Genomic DNA, 26,321 nt, shown 5'->3' with positions numbered 1-26,321 from the left:
CTCTATGGGGTCCCTCTTTCTTGCCTATTGTGCAAAAGCTATTTAATTGGCTCATGGCTGTCTCCCAGGAGGAATGGCTCTAAATATAGGTGTACATTCAATGTGTTCTTGGGAGGAAGCAGGCTCAGCATCCACTGATGCTGCCATCTTGGACCTGCTTCACATGTCTGTTATTTCTAATCCTCTAAAACAACCCTCTGGGTAAAACACCTGGAGCCCTGAGAAGTTAAGTAACTTGCCCTGAGACACCCAGAGGTGAGTGGTAGTGTGGGATTCAAACTCAGATCCATGTGGCCATTCGTGCTCAGCTGAGCTGCCCACAGTTCTGCCTTCCCTAGAGATAATGCCTGTCACCTTCCAGGAACTCTGTCTTCTAGCAGTCCTCTGACCCCTGGCAAGGGGTTCTCTCTTCACCCAGGAATAATGGCAGAGGTTCGTGTGTGTTCATTTGTCACTTTTGTTGGTAACTTACTACCAGTGGCTGTGGTGATAGGGGAGATGCCGTAAGGCCCCTAAGTTCAAAGTGCCAGTTTATCAGAAATAATCCAGCCCTCGCTCCTGGCTCAGAGACATGTATGTAGTCCAATTCACAATTCGTAACACTGGCTCTGACTGTGAGTTACTTAGCTGGCCGAGGGCAGACAGGAAGTACACTCGCTTAAGCAGTCCTTCCTGGACTTGACTGCCACTGGAGAGGTTACAGAGAGATGTCCCTCACTGTGCTTGAGCTTCACCTTATGTGACTTCCTGTCTTTTAGAACCCTCTCAGCCGCCCATCAGCCTGTGAAGTTCTCTGCAAGAACTATTACACACAATACCAAGAATAGAACAGGAGACAGATGTTACATAAACTTCAAGTGCTTTCACATTCAGACACTGAGGTAGAAAGATCAACCACAGATATTTTTGTGTACTACATCTATAACTTAGTGATCTGGAAATCGGCGAGTCCTGAGTAACAGCTCAGTAGTTTGAAGCTGTGGAACTTCCTTAGAAGGCCCAGGAACCCAACTACTGGGAGCTTGGATGAGGCTGGGAGGGGAGAGAGGTACTGCCAGTTTAGGAATGCTGCTGGACCACTTCAGGGGTCCCCTGGAGAAATCTCCTGGAACAAAAAACTCAGCCCAGACCACCTCCCAAAGAGGGAATGCCATTTTTTATCTGGGCTTCCATGCAACCAAGCAGGAGTTTGCCTGAGAATGGGGAGAAAAGTCCAGGCATAGAAGCAGCACACAGGCAGTCTGTGCAAGCTCAAAATAAGTTCAAGAACAAATCACACCCAGCTGGAATTAAGTGTGACTTGAGGACTGGAGGAGGTGATAGAGTTTGGACTCCACCTTCAGGTGATGGAGAACCAGGAAAGTGTTTTAAGCAAGTGGCTGGGGTGGGTAACATGACATTGGGTTTTGGAATAGTACCTGGGCAGCATTGTAGAGAAGGGAAGAAGGCCTGCAGTGGCCTCTGTGAGTGACAGTTTGTAGGGGAAGGGGAGAAATACACAGGAGATGAGAGAAGATGCCTACAGATATCCCTAGTGAATGGATGGAGTGGGAGAGATAAGCCCAGGGTGCTGCCAGTGGGGCAAGGAAGATCGATGGAGAATGTTAAGGACTGCATGTCTGAAGTGCTTGTGCAACACCTAGACCGATGTTATGGCATGACTGCTGGTGGCACTCCAAATCTGTGCTCTTCTTCTATGGTTGTAGGAGGCCAGTAGTTTTAGCCAATGGCCTTGAACAAAGACCAATTTTCCCAGCCTGCATTGTAGTTAGGTGTGCCCATGTGTCTAAGTTCTGGACAACGGGGTAAGTGGTGTATACTTGTAGGGACTATCCTTAAACAAAGGGCTTCTGCTCTTCCTCCTGTCTATCTTGCTAGCCAGAATGGAGGTATCATGGATGGTGGAGCCACAAGACAGAAAAAATCTGGAGAGAGGTTTATGGAACATGCCCCGGGCTGCCTGCATTCAACTTCTATTTTGGTTAAGCCACTGTAACTTAGCAAATTCAACCAATGCAGATGTCCCGCAAGGCCTGAGGCTTTGGACAGATTTGGCAGTCATCAATAAAAAGAAAGGTCTCCCAGATGAAGGCTTAGGAAACGCAGATGCCCTTCTGTGTCCTCGCAGCCCACGGTAAGTAAGGGGCAGACATCTTTCTACTTCCTTTGCATCTTTTGCCACATTCTGATTGCTCCCTGGGGCCAGGGCTCCACATGGCCATAAAAGGGTACTTTTAAGAGGACTTAAGGACACTGCATTTCCAAAATAGCAATTATAAATAAGAAATAAAAATTTAAACAACCACACGAACATTACCCTGGAACTTCCTCGGTAGAGATGACAAAGCTGATCAAATGCTTGGATTTGCTGTGGATCCAGAACAGGTTCTGAGGTTGCCTGAGAAGTAAAAACAGCAAGGTTAGTAACATCCATGGACAGACTCTGAACTTGGCCAGTGGTGACACAGGACGTGCTGCTTCCTCCATTTCTCTGAAGAAAATCCATGCTACTAGCAATTAGTGAAAGATATTTTACTGAGCATTAACTAGACATGGACAGGTCCTCTAAGGCCCCTTGGTGCCAACCCCCAGGCTCACTTCTCTGTGGACCCTTTCCCCAGTGTGCTCTCTGATTTCCTGTTCTGACCAGCTTCCTTTAGGGCTTCTTGATTCCTCTTTGCTTTTACTCTGCAGAGAAATTTAGCTCCATCCCGCCCTGCCTTCCTGTATCCATCACTGAGTATACCCAGCAAAGATGGCCCTTTGTTGTAGTAGTAGGGGATCATTTTATAGGAAAAATCATGTCACTTCCCTGTCTCATTATAAAGCTGGTAGCTATGTGTGGGGTGGCAAGCTTGGACTGCTGCTTTTTAGAAGAGGTGAACTCTAACATTTCTATAGCAGTACTGTGGTGGAACATGCCAATACTGTGGTTCTGCTTGTGGTGGATCTGATCCAACTCATACCTACAGAGAAGATAGGGGGTCCTGTGGGGTGCAGCTATAGGCTTGGGAGTCATAAGTAAATTGGAATACCAGTTCTGACACTATCCTGCTGTATGATCTTAGGCAAGTTACTTCTCTAAGCCTCAATGCCATTGCCTATAACTGAGAGAGGATAATGCTTCCTTTAGGAGGTCACTGAAAATTAAATGACATGAAATACATATTTAAAATGTCCTTAACTTACCTGGTGCCTCACAAGGGTTCAGTATATGCTAGCTTATTCTTACACTTAGAGATACCCTTAGTTAAATGTTGATTTCAGAAGTGTTTTTACATCTATGTATATGACTAGTAAAAATATCTTTCTTTACTCTGTATTTACTATGAATGCTTTTGGCACACAAAAAAAGTATTACTGAAGACCTAACATGTCTGAGGGGGAGGAGGGTTTCAATGAGAAGGGGTCTTGGTGGTGACACAAATGCCCCTCTGTGAGAAAGTGCTGTCATGTTCGTATTTTTTCCCCAATAAGGATCTGAACTTAAAAAAAAAGATTTATATAAGAAGTTATGTCCCAGACAAGAAAAAGCTGAACGAGTTCATCACTACTAAACCATTATTATAAGAATCGTTAAAGAGATTCTTTAAGAAGAAAAGATCAATAATATGAATAAGAAAATATTAGAAAAATTTTCACCGACAAATGCAAACGCTTAGTAAAAGCAGTGAGTCATCTAACTCTAAAGCTACTACAGAGGTTAAAAGGCAAAAGTAGGGAGATCATGCGTAATTACAAAAATAAGAGATATACACAAACACACAAAATAAGTATAAAAGAATGACAAGAACATGACTGTGGAGGATGTGAGTAAAAATTGTAGTGATTTTAATGTGTGTTTGAACTTAAGTGACCGCCAACTTAAAACAGACTGTATAAATGTAGTGTGATACACATGAAGCACATGGTAGCAGAAACCAAAAACTGACAAGAGATAAACAAGAAGAGAAAAGAATCCAAACATAACAGTATAAAAAGGTATCGACATACAAGAGAATATGGAACAGAAAAGAGCTATAAAAACAATCAAATCAATTAATAAGATGACAATACATACCTTTCCATGATTACTTTAATTGTAAATGGACTAAATGTTCATATCAAAAGACATAGGGAAGCTGAATGGATTCAAAAAACAAGACCCTTATATATGCTGACTTACAAGAGACTTACTTCAAATTGAAAGACATACAGACAAAGTAAAGGAATGAAAAAAGATATTTCATGTAAATGGAAATGACAAAACAGCTGGGGTAGCAATACTTACATAAGACAACACAGACTATAAAACAAATGTAGCAAGAGACAAAAGGCATTTCATAATGATAAAGGGATCAATCCAACAATAGTATATAAATAACTCTTGTAATCATCTATGCATCCAATGTAGGAGTACCTAGATATATATTAATGGACATAAAGAGGGAGATCAACAATAATACAATAACAGTAGGGGACTTTAACTCTCCATTAACATCAATGGATAGATCACCCAGATGGAAAAGAAAGGAAATAGTGGCCCTAATGACACATTAGACCAGATGGATTTAATTGATAATTTTAGAACCTTTCACCCCAAAGCAGCAGAAAATTCTTTTCAAGTGCACATGGAATACTGTCCAGGATATAGGAAAGCATTAGGCCACAAAACAAGTCTCAATAAATGTAAGAAGACTGCAATTGTATCAAACAACTTTTCTGAACACAATGGTATGAACTAAAAATCAGTTAGAAGAAGAGGACTGAAAAATACAGAAATACATGGAGATTAACTAATATGTTACTAAGAAATAAATGGGTTATCAATGAGATCAAGAAAGAAATCAAAAGATACCTTGATTAAAAAAAATGACCCCAAATCTATGGGACATGGCCAAAGCAGTTCTAAGAGGGAGATTCATAGCAATACAGGCCTACCTCAAAGAACAAGAAAAATTAAACTATCCAACCTTATACCTAAAGGAGCTAGAAAAAGAAAAAATAAGGCCCAAAGTGAGTAAAAGGAAGGAAATAATAAAGATCACAGTAGAAATAAACAAAATGGAATCTAAAGAAAAGATCAATTAAACCAATAGCTGGTTCACTAAACAGATAAATGAAATGGATAAACCTTTAGTCAGAATTATCAGGAAAAAAAGAGAGATGACCCAAGTAACATAGGAAATGAGATAAGAGAATAAAAACCAACACCACAAAAATACAAAGGATTATAGAAAAATACTATGAACAACTTTATGCTAAGACATTGGACAACCTGGAAGAAATGGATAAGTTCCTAGAAACATACAATCTCCTAAGACTAAACCAGGAAGAAACAGAAAGTCTGAACAGACTGATAACTGCTAATGAAATTGAATCAGTAATAAAAACTCCCAACAAACAAACGTCCTGGACCAGATGGCTTCACAAGCAAATTTTACCAAACTTTCAAAGAAGAATTAATAACTATCCTTATCAAACTATTCCAAAAATTGAAGAGGAGGGAAGGCTCCCAAACTCAGTTTCTGAGGCCAGCATTCCCTATTACCAAAACCAGATAAAGAAACTACAAAGAAAGAAAATATAGGCCAATATCCCTGATGAATACAGATGCAAAAATCCTCAACATAATATTAGCAAACTGAATTCAGCAATACATTTAAAAGATCATTTAACCTGATCAAGAGGGATTTATTCTTGGTACTCAAGGTTGGTTCAATATTTGCAAAGCAGTTAACATGATACACCACATAAACAAAATGAAGGATAAAAATCATGTATCAATGGATGCAAAGAAAGCATTTGACAAAATCCAATACCCATTTATAATAAAAACTCAGCAGTGGGGATAGAGGAACATACCTCAACATAATAAAGGCAGTATGTGACAAACTCACAGCTAACATCACACTCAATGGTGAAAAACAGAAAGCTTTCTCTTTAAGATCAGGAACAACACAAGGATGTCCAATTTTACTACTTTTATTCAATATAGTATTGAAGTTCTAGCCATAGCAATGAGACAAGAAAAAGAAATAAAACATTCCCTAACTGGTTTTATTTCTTTTTAAACAAACAAACAAACAAACAAACAAACAACTGACTGGCTGACTGACTGGTGTGGCTCAGTTGGCTGGACATCATCCCGCAAACTGAAGGGTCACTGGTTCGATTCTCGGTCAGGACACATGACTAGGTTGCAGGCCAGGTTCCTGGTTGGGTGCACGTGAGAGGCAACTAATGGATGTTTTTCTTGCACATTGATGTTTCTTTCCCTCTCTTTCTCTCTCTTCCCCACTCTCTCTAACAATAAATAAATGAAGTCTTTTTTTAAAAAAGTGAAATAAAATGCATTCAAATTTGAAAGGTAGAAGTAGAACTGTCATTATTTGCAGATGACATGATATTGTATATAAAGAACCCTAAAAAGTTCCCCCAAGACTATTAGAGTAAATGAATTCAGTAAAGTAGGATACAAAATTAATATTTAGAAACCAAGTACATTTTTATACACCAATAATGAACTATCAGAAAGAGTAAAGAAACAATTCCATTTACAGTTGCATCAAAATACCTAGGAATAAGTTTAACTAGGATGGTAAAAGACCTGTACTCAGATAACTATAAGACACTGAAGAAAGAAAGTGAAGACCATACAAGTAAATTGGAAGGATATACTGTGCCCATCGATTAGAAGGATAATATTTTTTAAATGATTGTATTGTCTACCCGAAGCAGTCTATAGATCCAATACAATTCTTATCAAAATACTAATGACATTCTCAGAACTAGAACAAATAATCCTAAAATTTACATGAAGCCAGAAAAGACCATGAATTAGCAAAGCAATCTTCAGAAAGAACAAAGTTGGAGGTATCATGCTATCTGATATCAAACTATACTATAAGGCTATAATAATCAAAACAGCATGGTACTATCATAAAAAAAGACAGACACATACATCAATGGAACAGAACAAAGAGCCCAACTAATCTATGATAAAGGAGTTAAGATTATACAATGGGGTAAAGGCAGTCTCTTCAATAAATGATATTGAGAAAACTGTACAGATACAAATAAATGACACTAGACCACTTGCTTACAACATATACAAAAATAAACTCAAAATGGATTAAAGACTTAAGTGTAAAACATGAAACCATAAAACTCCTAAAATAAAACATAGGCAATAAATTCTTTGACATTGCTCTTAGCAATATATTTTTGGATATTTCTTTCCAGAAAAGGGAAACAAACAAACAAACAAAAAAGACAAAACAAATGGGGTTACATTCAACTAAAAAGTTTTTCCACAGTGAAGGAAACTATCAGCAAAACAAAGAAACAACTTACTGATTGGGAGAAGATATTCACCAATGATACATCTTTTAAATGGCTAATATTCAAAATCTATAGGGAACTCATACAACTTAACACCAAAAAAACAAACAATCCAATTAGAAAATGGGCAGAGGACCTGAGCAGAGAGGACCTCTCTGTATGTCCTTCAGAGAGGACATACAGATGGCCAATAGACATGAAAAGATGCTCAACATCACTAATCATCTGTGAAATGCAAATTAAAACCACAATGAGATATCACCTCACACCTGCCAGAATGGTTATCATAAACAAATTAATATATAAGTGTTGGCTAGGATGTGGAGGAAAGGAAACCCCCGTGCACTGTTGGTGGGATTGTAAACTGGTGCCACCATGGAAAACAGTTAGAAGGTTCCTCAAAAAATTAAAAATAGCAGCACCACATGGACCAGCAATTCCACTTTGGGGTATGTATCTGAAGAAAATGAACACTAATTTGAAAAGATACATGCACCCCTCTGTTCACCGCAGCATTATTTACAATAGCCAAGGGTCCATTGGTGGGTCAATGGATAGAGACGACATGGTACATATATACAATGCAGTATCACTCAGCCAAAAAAGGATGAAATCTTACTGTTTGTGACAACATGGTTGGACCTAGAGGGTGCTATGCTAAATGAGATAAGTTAGACAGAGAAAGACAAAAAAACATATGATCTCACATGTGGAATCTAAAAAACAAAATAAACCAATAAATAAATAGAAACTCATAGACATAGAACACAAATTGATGGTCACCAAATGGAAGGAGGTGGAGGTGGGTGAAAAAGGTGCAGAGACTGAGAAGTACAGAGGGTGGTTACAAAACAGTCATGGGGATGTGAAGTACAGCACAAGGCATATCGTCAATAATATTGTAATAACTATGAGTGGTACCAGGTGGGTACTAGACTTATCAGGAGGATCACTTCATAAATTATCTAAATGTCTAACTGCTATGCTGTACACTTGAGACTAATATAAAATAATGCTGAATATCAACTGTAATTGGAAAACCCCCACTAATGTAGGAGAGTTTTCCCACATGTAGTAAAACTAAAAAGTGATAAAGATGATATCTGGAAAAAAAAGAGGTTATGTAAATTTAATGTTTTCCAGGAAGGACTTTGCTTCTTCTCCTCTAATTTTTCACTACCTCTAGGGAAATAAACCTACAAAGAGCTAAGAGAATGGAAAGCAGTCAGTAGTGCCAGCCTAAAGTGAACAGTCTCACAGCCCACCTCCTGCTTTGTAGGTCCAGAAAGCAGCTGTCAGGGAGGAGGCTGACATCTCATGAGCTTCCAGAGCCCCACAGGGGTGCCTCAAAGATGACATCAAGGATCAGGAGACCAGCTCAGGGCGTAGTTGCCTTAGTTCTTCTTGGTGCTCTCACTGATGTGGGGACAGCTGAAGGTGGGGATGGCTTGACGGAAGTCCTGAGAAGGGCAGTGTGACCCAAAACAGCAGCCAGAAAGAGAAAAGGATGGGACCCCTCAGGCTCTGCTTTTCATCCTGTTAGATTCCCATCTCTAGGTCTGCCAAATCCATGGAGAATCGTTCTCTGATCTGAAAATGTTTAAAGTTGCATTGACACTTAAAAATATTACTTCTCTTAGTATAATTTTGTAGGAAACCTGATCATATTCTTGGAGAGAAAGTGTGTGGGGTATCACATTTCTGAGAGATACTTAGTAAAACACTCAGGAGATTAAAGCGAAAGATGATCAGAAGGTTTAAGAAATACTACGAACCTAACACAAACAAAGCAAAAAGAAAAAAGAGTATGTTCAAGAGCCTTAACAATGGAAAACATGGTCTTGCCCCCTAGTTTTCCTAATCCCTTCCACACTCCTGGCACCAACTAGGGAGCAGGTGGGTTAAGGAAAAGGATGATACATGACTTTCACTGGCCATTCAAACATCCGCTGTGGGGCCAGCCACCCACCCAGTCCATTTGACATGGGCCCAGCCATCCTGACCTCGACTTTTCTTACCCCTGGTTGCTCTGTGATAAGGCTTACACGGAAGCCCAAATGGAAGTAAGTCAGGAATATACCAAGTAAGGCACTGGGGAGGTGGGGTGGGCAAGGCAGGTTAATTATAAAGGTTGGAAAGGCCAAGTTAGCAAATGATAAAGCAGCAGGAGCAAGAAATGGTGTCCTAATGGAGGTGCTTTTGTAAAATAGCCCTTTGCCTTGGAGGGATATTGTAAGAAAAAATCTCATGCAATGAACTATTGTACTTCTTACAAAAAAACGTTAGATGGTGCAGGCCACCTGTGACAACCCACTATAAAATTCCCATCAGACACTGCATGGAGAAAAGCTGTGTTAGACACTACAGACCAGTAATTTTCAAGTGGTGTGCCACAAGAATTTTTGAAACATGCTACACCTGACTATTCAGTCAGAGGCACTGACCTCATTTCCTTTACACCGTCAAAGAAAAAAATGCCAACAGGCAACGTAATAGCTGTCTGATATGAATGAATCAAAATTATACCTTTTTTGTCAGATTGGCGAAAATTTATTTTTTGGTGTGCTGCAGAGTTTTAGTAATTAGTTTATGTGAGAAGGAAAAGGTTGAAAATCACTGCCGTAGACTTGTTACTAATTATGTTGTCTTTTTGGCTTTTGTCACTAGGGAACTCAGTGCTAAATGATTGACTGCCTTTAACTAGGAACTGCTCAGAACTTGGTGGCAAACGTGTGTGTGCTATTATAACCTGGTTTTATATTATTTTCCACAAACACAGTTTTTTTTTTAAAAAATCTAGATTCCCTCTATTTTATCCTATTGGATATATTTTGGAAGTCAACTCAAATTGTTGGGGAAAGTGAAGGTCATGTTAGTTCATAAATAGAAAGTGGTGTTAAAAATAGAATCACGCTTTCATCCCCTGGGGAAATGCAGACGGCACCGGGTGAGAGGCTCCGGCCCCTGGGAGTTTGCTCATTGAGGCAGAAAGTGTAGGAGCCTCAGTGATGGTCCAACCCGTGTTTTCTGATGCAGCGCTTCTCGAAGTTTAACGTGTGTAAGAATCACTGAGAGGTCTTGTTAAAACGCAGGTTTGGGTTAGTAGGTCTGGAGCAGGGTCTGAGATTCTGCATGTCTAACACGGTGCTAATCTGTAGTGATAGAGCAGCTGGGGGGTAGGGGCTGGATTCTTCCTTGTCCTTACTGAATCTTAATGGTAACAGGACACTCTCAGGTTATGAGTGTTTTGCCTCCTCCTGACTCAACTGTACCAAAGGAACCAACCAAGTGGCACCTCTTTTCTTCTAAGTAACCCTGATCAGGTATGTTGCTTTCAACACTCATGGAAATGCAGTGTTTCTTACACTGCATCTTAGCAGGTGTAAGAAAACTGAATAAGAATGTTCCTGCCACATGGTTCTTTTAAAGTGTTACTGAATTGTAAGCACTACATCTACTTTACTAAATAAATAGACAGGATTATATAAATTGAGGAAGAGAAAGCTAGGAGACTTGGCCAATGTGAATAAAAATTTTGCAACCAACTAAGCATCATAACTGGGGCCTCTACCTTGTAAACTCTAGTCCTGGGGGAAAAGCTGGAGTAGTGGAACCAACTGGTAAGGGCACATGTGCACACACACACTTTCAAACATGACACACCCAGGTGGGTGTGCAGGGGTGGCTTACCACGATCTTATTCTGCCTCTAGGTCCTTAACTCCTTAGAGACACCATGAGAAGAGGTGTCCAACAATGACACCCTTCAGAAATTGAAAAATGTGGTCGTTCGGTGTGTGAAATAACTGGAGGTGGCGCATCCTTTCTTATAACAAGCCATCAACATGGGCAGCCAGACGCAGAACTGGAGCCAGTGCTGGACTGCCCGGGCTGCTTCTGGAAGCAGTCACTGCAGGACAGGGCCCTATTAGCTGGCCACACCATCTCTGTGGTCAAGTGGCTGAAGACAAGTGACCTGAGGTGGAACGGGAGAGCTATTTGTACACATGCCAAGGACCTAGTAGATGCTAACCTGTCTTAAAGTCCTTAGAGTCAGAGTTTTTGTTTGTTTGTTTGTTTGTTTTTTAAGGAAGCATATAGGGAATGACTAATAAGTGACCAAGCATTTCTGTATTCTCCATGGTTCTACGGGCTTGAAAAGCTGAGTGTGGTGGGCATGAGGGGAGGGCCCGGGCCCTGGGAAGGCAGCTGGGGTACCAAGGCCCGTTTAGCTGGTTCATGCCCTGTGCAGGCCCCTGGCCTGTCACCTCCAGGCATCGTGGGCTGGGATCCAGTTCTGTGGTTCAATGAGTAGCTCTGGAGTCTCTACTGTATTCGGCCTGGGGTACAAAGGTGAATAATCCAAGAGGAGTTTAACGTCTCACAGATTCTGGGATATTCGAAGTCCACAAAAAGTTTGCACCTTCTTCAGTGTTGATGAGCAAAGCTTGAGAGGTCACTGAGGTATAATTCTGTGCTGCATATTTGCCAGTGCAGGCCTTGTTTCAGACGTACTCTCACATTAACTCCAAAACCCATGAGAATGCCCCTGAAATGACAGCATGTGGGATCCAGACTAGACTCTCACACATGATGAGACCTGGAAGTCTCAGCTTTGGCCCCTGTCTAGAACACTCTCTCTGAGAGCCCTGGTCCTGTCTGTAGATCGGCTTCCGCCCAACCCGTGCGTGATTGTGTTGCTGCACTCGCTGTAGTGCAGTGATCTGTTCATCTTCTCCAGCTTGGACGTGGACCAATCCATCTTTCCATTCCCACTGCTCTACACCCTGCGGCAGGTATTCGACAGCACCGGCTGAGTAACCCCATGGCCTGGTTTATTCAGAACTGTCCATTTCGGGTACCAGAGCAAGCAGCCACTTGCTCTCCTGGTCCAGTGTGAAATTGCCAACATTCATCTTCCTACTTTCAAGAACCTGGATTACATAAAGATTCTTTGTGATTTATGGCATGTTTGTCCTCTATCTCAGTGAAAATATCTATTTTATTTTATTCAATTCACTGTTGGGGGAAGTATTATTTTTAAAATATCAGAAAACCAAAGGCTTGGTATAAGTACTTATACCAACCCTTTTAAAAAGGTAGGGAAATTTACCACAAGAGCAGGACCTGTTCAGAGCCTTTCTGTGGTTGCCCAACACTTCCTAGTGCAGAGCACTCCACCCAGTGTGACCAGGGCTGCTGGGGGGCAGGGCCTGCTTTCCAGGGGCTGGGACACTGCAGCAGTTGGTGGGTGAGAGCCTGTGTTCTTAGTGCAGGGGTCCCCAACCCCCGGGCTGTGGGCTGGTACTGGTCTGGGCCTGTTACAAACTGGGCCACACAGCAGGAGGTGAGCTCGAATCACCCTGAAACCAAACCCCACAGTCCATGGAAAAACTGTCTTCCACAAAACCAGTCCCTGGTGCTAAAAAGGTTGGGGATTGCTTTTCTTGTGTACATCTGCCCAAGCCCAAACCCTGGTGTTGCCCGTCACCCAAACTATACTATGTAAATAACCTACTCTCTCACCTCAGGGTACTCTCAGGGTTTTTTTGTTTGTTTGTTTGTTTGTTTTTGTAATAAAGCCCAGCATGCTGTAAGGTCTCACTAAGTGTTGCTAACTGGAAGGAATAGGAGGTCTCGCAGGCACTGCACGCAGAGCCAGTCTGCTTGGTATCCTGGCCACATGTATGTATCCTAATGTGGCCCCCGAAATGGAAAACAAGGAGACATCAGAGCAAGTGCTGACAAAATCAGCAAACCTGGCAATGAAAGGGATGGGTGGATGCTGCGGAAGAGAGAGAATGGGAGACAGGGCAGAAAGCTTCATGAAAATGGTAGCAGGACAGGGCCCTTGTCAGTCCTACTCACCGGCACCCAGCACTGTGCACACGGAGCAACTGTGAAATGACTACCTGCTGGTCAAATGGATGAAGGGATGGGAAGGGCAAGCAAGCAGATTCTTTACTTCTTACACATCCCCTAGACTGTTCATAAGCCCTCTGCAATGCAGTAAGAGCACATGGCATGGCTTCTGACAGGTTCCACTGGGATCTGCACCAACTAGCTGAATGGTTCTGGCCAAGTTATTCAGCTTCTCTCAGCCTGGTTTCTTTATCTGTAAAGCCTACTCTGCAGAATTGTGAGGATTAGAGATAATGTATGGGCCTGGTGCCTATTTGATGTTTAATAAATGGCAGCGATTACTGGATTACTGTGACTGTGTTTTATCTGCACTCCTGGGAGAAGTGCCTGGAAGAAAGAACAATGGGCTGAGAAGCAGGAAGCCTAGCTCTGGGTCTGTCACAGCTCCGTGTACAACCTCGGTGTTCACTTTGTTCCTCAGTCTGTGTTCTTATTTATCCGAGGGCAATGCCACCTTGGGTCACACTCTACCATCAGGGAAGATGTGGCCACTATGAGGTTGCCTGCATTTTTTTAGTGCATGGAAGTTTCAAGTATGATGAGACTGCACTGAAGCTGATCATGGCTTTTGTTGCATAATCCAAAGCAGGCAGACTAGGGCAAGCAACTAGTGGGACTGTCACGAAGACCCACGACAGTCCTGAAAAGAAATAACAGATTCAGTCCAAGATGCTGTAGGGAAAAATCAACTTGCCAAATCAGTGTCAGGCATAAAACAAAAGCGGGAAAAACAACATTTGAGCATGATCTCAGTTTGGACATCTGTAAACACAAAGCACCCATCCCAGTACTCCCAGGCCATCTACCCCACCAGGACAGAATTGATTAGGAGTGATTTTCCAGTGGGAAAAGAAAGAAAACCACATTTAAAACTATCTGCTAGTGCAAATTTATTTCTTCCCATATAATGAAGTCCAGTGATAAGAGCTGAAAATTAAACTGTAGCTGCACATCATGAGGAAGAAACAGTGACAGTGCTTAAATGACCTTGTAACGTTCAGCATTAAAGGAAATCCAGTGGAAAATTAGGTCCTGATAATCTAGGAGAGCCCCAGGGAGAAGGACGCTGGGTGAACAGCACACCAGCACATTTCAAAGCTCAGTGACTCACAGACATGGTGGAAGTGAGAGCTGTAATTACATCCTCTGGAAGGAAGAAAACAAACCAGGGCTTTCAGGACCCACAGGCCTCTTAACCAGCTCATTGGGCTTTGAGAAAGGAAAACCACCAAGGCTGGGTTCCTAGGAATAGGAATACTATTAGTCCCAAGTGTTACTGGAAGGGGGACCTGGCCCTAAGCGGGTCTGCCTAGGGGTGTGCAGGTTCTTGACTTTGTGCAGGAAAGATTTCACAACACAAGTGCAGGTGATTTTTAGAGGACATTTATGGCTTACTAAGAAGTCAGAGAAAAGGGGCCTTGGGGACAGGGTTGGGGGGTTAGCCTGGGACAAGCTGCTGCTTGCTGCCCATCGTTCCTTGGTTGCAAGCCCGGTGGGGTTCCTTAGGTTTTAGGAGACGCACCCCTGTGGGGGAAGAAGAAGGGCAGGGAAAGGCAAGAACACGCTCCTGGGAGGAACCACGCACAGGAAGACCTTTATTTTTAGGGTTTCAGAGGCTGGGAGTTTAGGGGAGGACTTGCAAAGCATCTCATAGAATATTTATCTGCTTTATGCTGATGTCCCAAAGTGCGGTTTATTCCCTTAACTTCATCTGTTCTTGGGTGTGGTTGGCAAATGGCATTGATTGGATTTCTGTTGTCTATCTCCCTGAGTAGGGTGATTTAAGCTATTTACCCACTGGTTGGGAGAAGTACAAACCACTTACACTTTTTTTAAAAAGTGTATTTTATTGATTATAATATTACAGTTGTCCCAAATTTTCTCCCTTTGCCTCCTCTGCTCAATACCCCCCTTCCCTCCAGCATCCCTCACCCTTTAGTTCATGTCCATGGGTTGTGCATATAAGTTCTTTGGCTTCTCCATTTCCTATACTATTCATAATATCCCCCTGTCTATTTTGTACCCACTAACTATGCTTTTTAATCCCTGCACCTTTCCCCCAATTCTCCTCCTTCCCCCTTCCAACTAACAACCCTCCAAATGATCTCAATATGTATGATTCTGTTCCTGTTCTGTTTGCTTGCATAATTTGGGTTTTTTTCTGCAAGGGGAGGGGGTTCAGTTGTTGATAGTTGTGAATATGTTGTCTTTTTAACATTCCTAGTTTTGATCTTTTTTTCTTAAATAAGTCCCCTTAATATTTCATGTAACAATGGCCTGGTGATGATGAGCTACTTTACCTTTACCCTGTCTGGGAAGCACTTTATCTGCCCTTAGAATCTAAATGATAGCTTTACTGGATAGAGCAATCTAGATTGTAGGTCCTTGCTTTTCATCACTTTGAATACTTGCTTGTCCCTTCTTGCCTGCAAAGTTTCTTTTGAGAATTCAGCTGACAGTCTAATGGGCACTTCTTTGTAGGTTACTTTGCTTTTTTCTTGCTGCTTTTAAGATTATCTCTTTATCTTTAATCTTTGGCATTTTAATTATGATGTGTCTTGGTGTGGTCCTCTTGGGGTTCATCTAGTTTGAGGACCCTCTGTGCTTCCTGGACTTGTATGTCTATTTTCTTCACCAAATTAGGGAAGTTTTCTTTCATTATTCTTTCAAATAAGTTTTCAATTTCTTGCCCTTCCTCTTCTCCTTCTGGCACCTCTATGATTCAGATGCTGGCATGTTTGGAGATGTCCCAGAGTCTTCTTATACTATCCTCTTTTTTTTTTTTTAATTCTTGTTTCATTTTTCTGTTTTGGTCGAATGTTTATTTTTTCCTTATGTTCCAGATTGTTGATTTGAATCCCAGCTTCCTTCCCTTCACTGTTGGTTCTCTGGAGATTTTTCTTTATTTACTTAGTGTATCCTTCATTTCTTCCTTTATGTTGTTGTCTTCCTTTACTCGATGAGTTCTTTAAGCATCCTGATCACCAGTGTTTTGAACTCTGTATCTGATAGGTTGGCTATCTGTTTTGTTTAGTTCTTTTTCTGGAGTTTTATTCTGTTTTTTCATTTGGGCCACATTTCTTTTTCTCCTCAATTTGGTAGCCTCTCTGTGTTTGTTTCTATGTATTAGGTAGAGCTGCTTTGACTTCCTGTAAAAGGTACCTGTAAATTATGTGGGGCAAAGCCTTAGGTAACCACCACGGTGGGGCAACCCACTTCACTGCTTTGTGGCTCTGTGTGTGGGGAGGGGTGGAGAGGGGGACTGTGCAGCTGTCTGGATTCTGGGGGTTTGCCCAGCACTCTCCCCATTTCCAATCACTTCACCCAGTCCCCATATGTGACTAATGTCCTTCCAGCTATTGCCCTGGTGTTGAATTCTGGAGTGGGTGGGTTTGTGTACGTTTTAAGGCCATGTGGGACCTTTAGGCAAAGTTTCCTGAAAATCCAGCAATTTCTCCCACTGCCCAACCCCCACTGGTATTTACAGCCAGAAGTTATGGGGATTTATCTTCCTGGAACTGGAACCCTGGGCTGTGCTGTCTGGCCTGAGCTGGGATCACTTGCTCCCAAGGCGTCCTTCCCATTTTTTAACTACTACACGTGAATGTGGGACTGCCTGTGCCTGTTCTGCCACCACCTCTCCGCACCGCACCATGCCTCCTTGCCTCTCCATCCCATCTCCGCATTTCTACCCCTCCTATTTGTCTGGATGATTGTGGCTTCCTTAAATTCACACTAGCATATGAGAAGGTCAAACCTAGTTTGTGAGACATGGGAAACCTGACATAATTCTGCAACATGATTGTTGGTTTTTTCTGCTTTCTAAGAGCCTTTTACTGGCATTTCTGACATTTGCTGGTAGACAGGGGTGGAGGTGGAGTAAGTAGTATGAGTAGAATGAGAACCATTTTCCCACTTTTTTCCCTGCTCACCACTGGCCTCAGTTTCAAATCTTTCTCTACATCCATCATAGGCCTCACTCAGACTTTTGCCACCTTAACCCAAGCTATTTCAAACTAGAGGTCCTTAATATTTAATGCTTTTGCCTTAAGTGAAACTGTGGCTTCAGAGATAAGAGTGAAGCCACACTCTCCCCTCTCCCCACGCTGCAAACAGAAAACACCTTTCCTAAAATCCCTGTCCACAACACAGTCTGCTCTCAGACAGAACCTGACTTCTCACACACCCTCAATGCCCAAGACGTCAAAACTCTCAGTAGGTTACAGCTAATAATGAACTAGGTAATGAAATAAATAAAAACATTTCTTGAGATTTCACTTACGGTAGTAATCATAGCTCTAGAGTAACCAGCTCTAAAGGAGGAGAGTGCTTGAAGTTGGAGAGGGTGAAAGGCCAGACCTTTAATACTACAATGAAAAATAACACAGTGACTTTTCATAGAAGTAGGAAGAAAATGCTGGTTTTGTAAGACACGAGAAGGAGGAGTAACCACCACCATCACAGCAGCTAATAGTAACTGAGCAAGTAATTACTATGTGCTAGCTATTGTTGTAAGCACTGCACACGTATTATCTCATTTAGTCATCACAAAAACTCTAGGAGGTCAGTACTTCTGTTCGCCTTATTTTATAATAGAAGAAACTAAGGTCTTAGATTCTGAGATCTGAATTTGGGCAGCCCATTTCCAGAGGTTTCTTTCCCTTGCCATGCTCTTGGTATTAGTCTGGAAAAAGGCTGACAGAAAGTCACTTTCAAGGGACACAAAAGGCTATGTCAGGAGGAAACCAGGAATAGCTAGGAGTCAAAGTCCCTATGCCATACACTTGAAACACTGATGGCCCGACTCCCTTCTGGGGATCCTTGCAATTCTGCTTTCTCGTTAAAGAAACTCATCTCATCAGGCTTATGAAGCCTCAATAAAAGGCCCAGAAGAGAGGGAGCAGCTGATGAAAATGAGCTACAGCTATTAGTATCCTGCTTAAAAATGCATTTCAGAAGCCTGGGCTGAAGAAGCCCAGCAAGAGCCGATGACGTTAAAAAATGTGCTGAGGAAACGAGTTACAGCCAAGATGTATAAGTAGAGGCATAAGTAGAAACGCTTTACTTCTCTGCACAACCAAAAGGATGAAAACCAATTTAAAAACAAAAACAGCCATAACTGCCAGAAAAATCAAACTGCATGGAAGTCTGACAACTAAGGAGCTAAAAAGAAGAAACATTCATCCAGACTGGTGAAAGAAGAGGAGACGGGCAGCCAGGGCAGAGAGGATGTGTGGCACGGCAGCCGACCGGGCAGACGAGGCAGCAGCTGGAGGATGGGATTTCCCAAATTTGAGTGTGGATAAGCCAGGAGGAACAACTGGGGAGCAAGACAAACCGTGCAACCCAGCATTCCAGTGCAGGAATCTAAAGCCTGAAAACCTCTTGCTTTAAAAAACTGTGGGGGCTGTTGTGCAGGAGAAACTCCCAGCCTCACAAGAGAGTCCATTGGAGAGACCCATAGGGTCCTAGAACATACACAAACCCACCCACCCAGGAATTAGCACCTGAAAGGGCACGATACACTTGTGGAAAGTGAGAGAAGTGACAGAAAGTGAGGTGAGAGCCAAGCAAGCTAGCAAGTGGCATTGTTCCCTCTCTGATCCCTCCCCCACATATAGCACCACAATACAGCAAAGTGGGTTTCCCTGCCCTGGCGAATAGCTAAGGCTCCACCCTTTACAATGTAACAGCTGCGCCAAGACAAAAAAAATATGGCCAAATGAAAGAACAGATTAAAACTCCAGAAAAAGAACTAAGTGATGAGGAGATAGACAACCTAGCAGATGCAGAGTTTAAAACACTGGTAATCAGGATGCTCATAGAAATGAATGAGTTCAGTCGCAAAATGAAGGAAGAAATGAAGGTTATGAAGAGTGAAATAAAGGAAAATCTACAGGGAACCAACAGTGAAGAGAAGGAAACTGAGACTCAAATAAATTACTTGGAACAAAAGTTAGAAATCAATATTCAACCAGAACAGAATGAAGAAACAAGAATTCAAAAAAATGAGGAGAGGCTTAGGAACCTCTGGAGCAACTTTAAATGTTCCAACATCTCAATCATAGGGGTGCCAGAAGAAGAGGAAGAGCAAGAACTTGAAAAATTATCTGAAAAAATAATGAAGGAGAACTTCCCTAATCTGGCGAAGGAATTAATATATAGGCCAGGACTCTCAGCATCCCAAGGAAGTTGGATCCAAGAAGAAACACACCAAGACACATCATAATTAAGTTACCCAAGATTAAAGATAAGGAGAGAATCTTCAAAGCAGCAAGAGAAAAGGAGGCAGTTACCTACAAAGGAGTTCCCATGAGGCTATCAGCTGATATCTCAAAAGAAACCTTACAGGCAAGAAGGGGCTGGGAAGAAGTATTTGAAGTCATGAAAAGCAGGCACCTACATCCAAGATTGCTTTATCCAGCAAATCTATCACTTAGATTGGAAGGGCAGATAAAGTACTTCCTAGACAAGGTCAAGTTCAGCATCACCAAGCCCTTATTATATGAAAGGTAAAAGGGACTTATCTAAGAAGATCAAAACTATGAACAGTAAAGTGACAATAAACTCATAACTATCAATGACTGAACCTAAAAACAAAAACAAACAACTAAAACAGGAAGAGAATCACAGAAATGGAGACCACAAAGAGGGTTATTAGCAGGGAAGGGGAGAGAGGAGAATGGGGGAAAAAGGTATGGGGAATAAGAAGCATAAATTATACACCTAAAGAAGCATAAACCTACGTACAATATAGACAGGGGGAGGTTAAGAATAGTATAGAAATGGAGAAGCTGAAGAACTTACATGTACAACCCATGGACATGAACTAAGGTGGGGAGGGAATTAAAGGGTGAAAGAGTGCCGGGCAGAGGGGGATAAAGGGGAGAAAAAATTGGGACAACTGTAATAGCATAATCAATAAAATATACTTAAAAAAAAGAAAAAAATGAAACCAGAAAAAAAAGAAGCTAAGGACAACCTGAGTCCCAGGAATGGCTGGTGAGGTTGTTAGCCATGTGAGCTGGCAGAAGAAGGGTGTGTCCCAGGCTGTAGGAGTTCCATCTGCCCTTAACCCCAGAGGAACTGTGGAAAAGTGGAGGAGTGAATCAGTATGTTGTGCATGAGGTCCTGTCCATCAGGAAGCTTCCGTTGCAGGTTGGAGCACTTCAGGCTGCCTTCCAAGCCCAGGGCCTTTGGCTATACTGGCATACTTTGACACTGTCTACAACATTCTACACCACTTTTGAAGTACAGATCCTGGCCTCAAGGAAGATGCCCAGAAATTCCTAATAAAAGTAATTCCTAATAAATTCCCGCCATGTTCAGGAGCTTCCAGCTATCCTGGATGATGCAACTTTGAGTATATCAGGTAGAGAGGCCCATGTAAATGCCCTCAAAATGAACTGCTATGCTGGGATATGCCTCTTGGAATCATTTGAGACCAAGACCAGCCAGACAAGTCTCGTGGACCTAGACTGTGGAGAGGAGGGCAAGAAAGCCTGGACCAAGTCAGCCCATGGCTTTGACTAGGAAGAGGAGAGGCAACCAATTCTTCAGCTTTTTACATAGCTGCTCCAGTTGGACATTCATCACCTGCGGAACCACTCAATAATCAAAGAGAACTTTGGTTACTGGTGGCTGTTACCACCTTCTGGAGAACCCCATTAGTTGCTGGGAAACCATAATATGCCTGCTTGGTGTAGCCCTGACACATAACCGTATGCTCAGTGCCACTGTGAAGATCATCTAGATGCGGCAGCACTTTGATCGCCTGGCACCTGTACTGGCGGCAGCTGTGGATCTATGGGCTACTGATTATGGAGTAAAGAGCACAGTGGGAGAGACTGTAAGAGAGATTGGACAGAGGTGTCCCCAGGTGCTGAGTTGGGGTCCTTCAGGGGCCAAGGGCTTCGTAGCCTTCTTGACAGAACTAGCAGAATGTATCCCAGTCCTCCCGATGTCCAGCATGTGCATTTTTCTAGATCATCTGGATGGAAACACATGATGTGCAATGCTGCGCTTGCAGCCATGGCAGAGATGGTACTGCAAGTTCTGAATGGTGGTCAGCTGGAGGAAGCAGCCCAAGACACCAGAGACCAGTCCTTGGACACCCTGCAGGCCCATGGCCATGAGTCCATTCCTTTGTGTGGAGCTGTGTTTTGCAAGTCTCCACCCGAATTGTCCAACAGAAGGCTCCCTGCTGACCCACTTCCAGGCAGTGGTGGCCTCAGCAGGGGGCTGTCTGACAGGTTGGTGCTGGTAGGTAAACATGCTATCCAGCTGCTGGCCAGTTTTCCCACCAATAATCCCTTTCTCTGTAAGCTTAGTGATACCGACCTTGCTGGGCCGCTGTAGAAGGAAACCCTGAAATTACGAGATGAGGGCTGAGAGGTAAACTGCAGCTGGTTTCACAGTGCTAGACCCAGAGGAGGCGCGGGAAGCCATGCTGAAAGAGTTGAAGTCTACCTTGCAACAGCTGCTACAGCTTCCCCACAAGAAAAAGAACCACTGAGGAAACTGCTACTACATTGAAAAGGTGAAGGAGCTCACCCATCAGTGGCTTGCCAAAGCCAGTTACAAGCAGATCATCATTCTCATTCAAGAAGCCCTGGGCCACTTCCAGGGAGTCTGAACCCTTCAGTCATATGGACCTAGAGGAGGCAGAGGAGGTCAGGTTCCCGAATCTGTTAGGAACTATCTTCAAAGGCCCGGCTTCCACCCAGGCGGAGACTCCCTGGGGGTCTGCAGGGAACATGGGCCAAGGACAGACTGTGAAGATGAGCCCAATATGTCAGAGCCTGAAAATCCAGGGGAAAGGACAAACCGGTGAAGCAAGAGATGCTGGTGTGGTGCCTGCAGGACACTTATAGCTTCTCTCTGGAGATTACAGAGGCCTTGGGCATCATTAGCAAGATGACGGGTGAAAATACAATCACAGTGGTACAGGAGGTGACTGAATTTTTGGTGATGGCATTCCAATTTGGGGTACCTCAGGCTCTGTTCAGGGTATGCTGCATGCTGCCTCTCATTGGTCTGAGGAGCCTGGTGTCCAGGAAGCTGTGCTTAATGCCTGCTGCCCACATTACCTCAACCCCAAGGGGACTCTGCCGGAGCCAAGGCCCAGGCTTTGATTCAAAGTCTCTCTTTGCTGTTAGTGGGTGCCTCCTTTGGGATCATTCAGTGTCTTAAATTCTCTGTGAGTTCGTGCAGAAGGATGAATTGAAACCAGCAGTGACCTAGCTGCTTTGGGAGTGGGGAGATGAGAAGGTCCCCTGCTCCCAGCTGCAGTGTTGTTCCTCTGTCATGCTCCTTGGAATGATGGCACAAGGAAAACCAGAAATCGTGTGAAGTGACTGAGACACTCTGGTGAGCACCGGGCTGGATGAAAAGTGTCCACAGTATGACAGGCTGGCCCAACAAGTGTGCCATGCCATTGCCAACATCTGTGACAGGAGAAAGCCTCCTCTGTGCAAGTGTCACCCTCCTTTCCAGCTGCCTCAGGAGCACAGGTTATTTGAGTGACTACAGGAGATGGTCACAAAAGGCTTTGTCCACCCATATCCACTCTGGATCCCCTTCACAGAGGTGGCTGTGACCCTCTTATACCAACTGGCAGAAGGCTTTGAGGTAATCTGTACCCAGATATTGCAGTGATGTGCGGAACAGGAGAAGCTAGTGGAGAAGAGCACACCCCAGGATGACCCGAAGGAGACACCTGTGCTCTCCACTTTCCTGTCGATGAACCTGCTGCCCCTGGCTGAGGATGTGGCTCTGCAGCCACACTGGGAACGGGCAGTGAGTGGAGAGCTTTGTCAACACGGAGTTCTTGGGGAAGAACAGGAGCATACAACTAAAGAGCTAAAGGGGAAGAATGCAAGCCCTGAGACCACCGTGGAGAAGGAGATGGGGCTGGTTGGGGCCCCTGTTGATGATACAGACAGAACTAATCCACAGCATCTGTGAGATGGAACTGTTAGGTGGCAAACAGATATTGGCTGCCATTGTTCTACTTCTGCTTCAAGTCTGCAACAACCCTAGCCTTATAGCAATGCAGAGTTCTGTGCAGCTGCATTGCTTATCCTTGGCAAATCCTGCATGATCAGTGCCATTTTCTGTGACTCCCAGCTTTGTCCTCTGTTCACCATGCTAGAAAAGTCCTCGCTCCCCATTCTCTGGTCATGGTTGCTATGGGAGATGTGGCCATCTGCTTCACCAACCCGGTGGATCCCTGGACTGCATCTGTGCACTCACCTTGGGTACCCAGCTCAGCAAGGGCAGAAAAACTCAGGACTGGTGGTGCCTTATCTGATCCTAAAGGATATGGACAAGGTGAAGGGACAGGTTAGCGGGATGGCTGTGTTGCTCATTGACCCTGGGCCTCAGATGGCTGCCCAGGCCAAGACCTTCTTCAGTGAGCTTTCCCACAGGGCAACACAATCTATAACCTGTTTCTAGATGTCATCAGCTGCCTATCGGCTCCTGGGGGAGGGGTGGAGGAAAAGCCTTTTCACACCATCAGGAAGCAGCTGCTCTCCAACATCAAGCACTGGCAGCTGAGAGCCTGGGGGAGAAGCTGTGCAGGGGGCAGGCTCAGCCCAAACTGAGCAGCAGTACCAGGACCTGGCCTACTGTGTGCCATGGCTGCCCCTCACAGAGTGAGGCCTCCACAAGATGCTGGGGACTCTGAATGCTTGAGAGACGAACTGTCAGATGAGGTTATCTGACAGTCAGAGGAGTCTAACTAAAGATGGGCTCATCTTCAGTGCTTTCTAGTCAGATGTGGGCAAGCTGCGGCGAGGAGCCAAGCCTCAGGGCAAGGCTGTAACAGATAAGTTGAGCAACAGCTTCAAGTCTGTCACGTGAGAGGGTTGGGTGCAGTAGAGGAACCTGAGATTGGTCAAGGGAATAGCCAGAAAACCCCACCAGCCAAGAAAAAGTCCTCCATCTCTAGGCACCAGCATCTGGCTTCTGCAGCCTCAGGTGATGGCTCTGCCACACCAAAGCCCCGTAGTACTGCCTATTGGCATCCAAACACCTATTGGCAAGTTAGGAAAAAGAAACCCAGAATTGTCTTCTCCAGTGATGAGCCAGTGAGGAAGAGCTTTCAGCAGGGATAATGAAAGATGAGACATCAAAGAAAACCACCCCCATCCACTGAGTATCTTCTCGCAGGCACAGGTCATAGGAGGTCAGCTTACCTGTTCCCATCCCTGCTATGCAGGGTATCTTGTGGGGTGACCTTGAGTTCCGTTCCCTTAGTAAAATACTTGTTTGCCTGTCTCCATGGATTGTTAATACATAAATCACCTTTATAATGTAAGGCATTTCTCTTAAACCAGCCTAACTGAACTGAGTTGAGCTGTTTTCACTAGAATATGTGTGCCATTCTCCTTGTTTTTCCAATGAATAAATGTTTTGATATACTTTAAGACATTTTTCCTTAAAACAACAAAGAAATACGCTAGGTTCTGCAGTGAGAGACCTCACACACAATCAGTAGGCAGTTCTGTGTGCGCACCAGGTGCTTATGAATATTGTCTCTGCCATCACAGAAAAACTCTGACTTTGGCCCTGACACTGATTAGTGACACTAGTTACGTTGTGTGGATACACTGGTGTTGGATATTCCATCTCAAAAAGAAAATCTGTGCATGGCCTGCTGTAGAAGGCTCTGTGAGGCAAATGGAGGGAACACACATTTCCTGTTGTCTATTTAGTCTCTGGCCTTATTCTGGCTACTTTTGTATTTAATGAGTACACTAGCCCAAAAAGGCAGACATTATAGTCTCTAATTTACATGAGATTCAGACATGAGATTCTCACAATTTGTAAGAAGCAGGTTGGCTCCTGATAATAGGTCTGATCCTGAGCCCACTCTACCATGTTTGTGGCAGACATAAAGTGCTATGAGTATATGCGTATAAGATATTACAGGCTTCCCATGACCATCTGAGCTGCCCAGTGTGCTGGGAGAATGAGTCCATCTGCCTACACGGATCCTTGGTGGGGCCATACGCAAGGTTAGTGCCACATACTGCTGTATTATTACAATACAGAGAAACAGTACTTTTTCTTGTTTGATTTGTCCACTCATTTTGTGCGTGCATGCATGAGCATGCACACACACAGACACATACACACACAAATGTCCCCAAATTTGTTTAAAGTCTCTGATACCTTTATACTCTGCCTGCCCACACCTGGCTGCTTTTTGCCTGTTTTCCTTAGAAAGGCAACAACCGCCCTGGACAGGTAGCTCAGTTGGTTAGAGCATTGTCCCAATATACCAAGCTTGCAGGTTTGATCCCCGGCCAGGGCGTGTACAAAGAATGGACCAATAAATGCATATATAAGTGGTAAAACAAATTGATGTTTTTTCCCTTCTCTCTCTCTCTCCCTCTTTTGCCCTTCCTCTCTCTTTCACTCTCTCCCTCTCCAATAAATTAAAAAAATAAAAAGGAAGAAAGGCAACAACCTGGGAAAATCTATGGTGACAAAAATTGATGATCTCTTTATGCCTAAAAAATGGATTTTAAAAAAACTGATTAGGAAACTACAGAATGTAGTTTGAACTTAAATAACTAATGTAGTTCCTTGGTCAAATTAATTAAAACCTGCTTATCATCTAGACAGGGAATATTATTACAAAGGCTTGGTCATCTTAAACTGTCTCATGGGCATGGCAAGCTCAGCCTCTCCTGCAGATTAAAAAGTAATTGCTGGACTGCGGCACCCCTGATGTGAGGATGGTGTTACCCAGAGTCAGCATTATCCGGAGACACTAGGGCAGACACTGGGACCATTCTGAACAGAAATGAAGAATGACAGTACTAGGAGGTGAGATGGATGGCAACTAAGTTGGGACTGCCATCCTTTTTCCTTTGTGAGAGCACTGTCCTTGGCAATCCTGGATTCTTGCTATATGGTATATTGTGGTCACTCCATTTTTGCTTTTCCTTTTTGTCAGGAAAGGAAGCTCTAAAAAAATTCAGAAACATTTATTTTTATGGGAAGTAGAGTTATCAAAAATGCTTCTTCGTGGGGTAGCATTTTCCTATTGCTAGTCAGAAATCC

The 26,321-nt window shown here is 43.4% G+C and overlaps 1 protein-coding gene and 1 pseudogene across 2 annotated transcripts in view; one reads left to right on the top strand and one right to left on the bottom strand.

The window, feature by feature from the left end:
* Positions 1-26,321, bottom strand: part of VPS8 (VPS8 subunit of CORVET complex) — a 257,614-nt gene that overhangs the window by 6,714 nt on the left and 224,579 nt on the right. For both annotated transcript variants that reach the window (XM_045851634.1, XM_045851635.1), the window contains one exon: positions 2,318-2,398. In XM_045851634.1, coding sequence (XP_045707590.1) covers positions 2,318-2,398 — 81 coding nt within the window. The remainder of the gene's footprint in view (positions 1-2,317; positions 2,399-26,321) is intronic.
* Positions 18,233-24,432, top strand: LOC123826887 (annotated as a pseudogene).

The sequence above is a fragment of the Phyllostomus hastatus genome, unplaced genomic scaffold (assembly GCF_019186645.2).
Source record: "Phyllostomus hastatus isolate PE091 unplaced genomic scaffold, TTU_PhHast_1.1 phas_contig_86, whole genome shotgun sequence".
In the NCBI taxonomy this organism is placed as follows: Eukaryota; Metazoa; Chordata; class Mammalia; order Chiroptera; family Phyllostomidae; genus Phyllostomus; species Phyllostomus hastatus.
The sequence above is the reverse complement of the archived record's forward strand: the minus strand, read 5'-3'. Positions and strand labels throughout refer to the sequence as shown.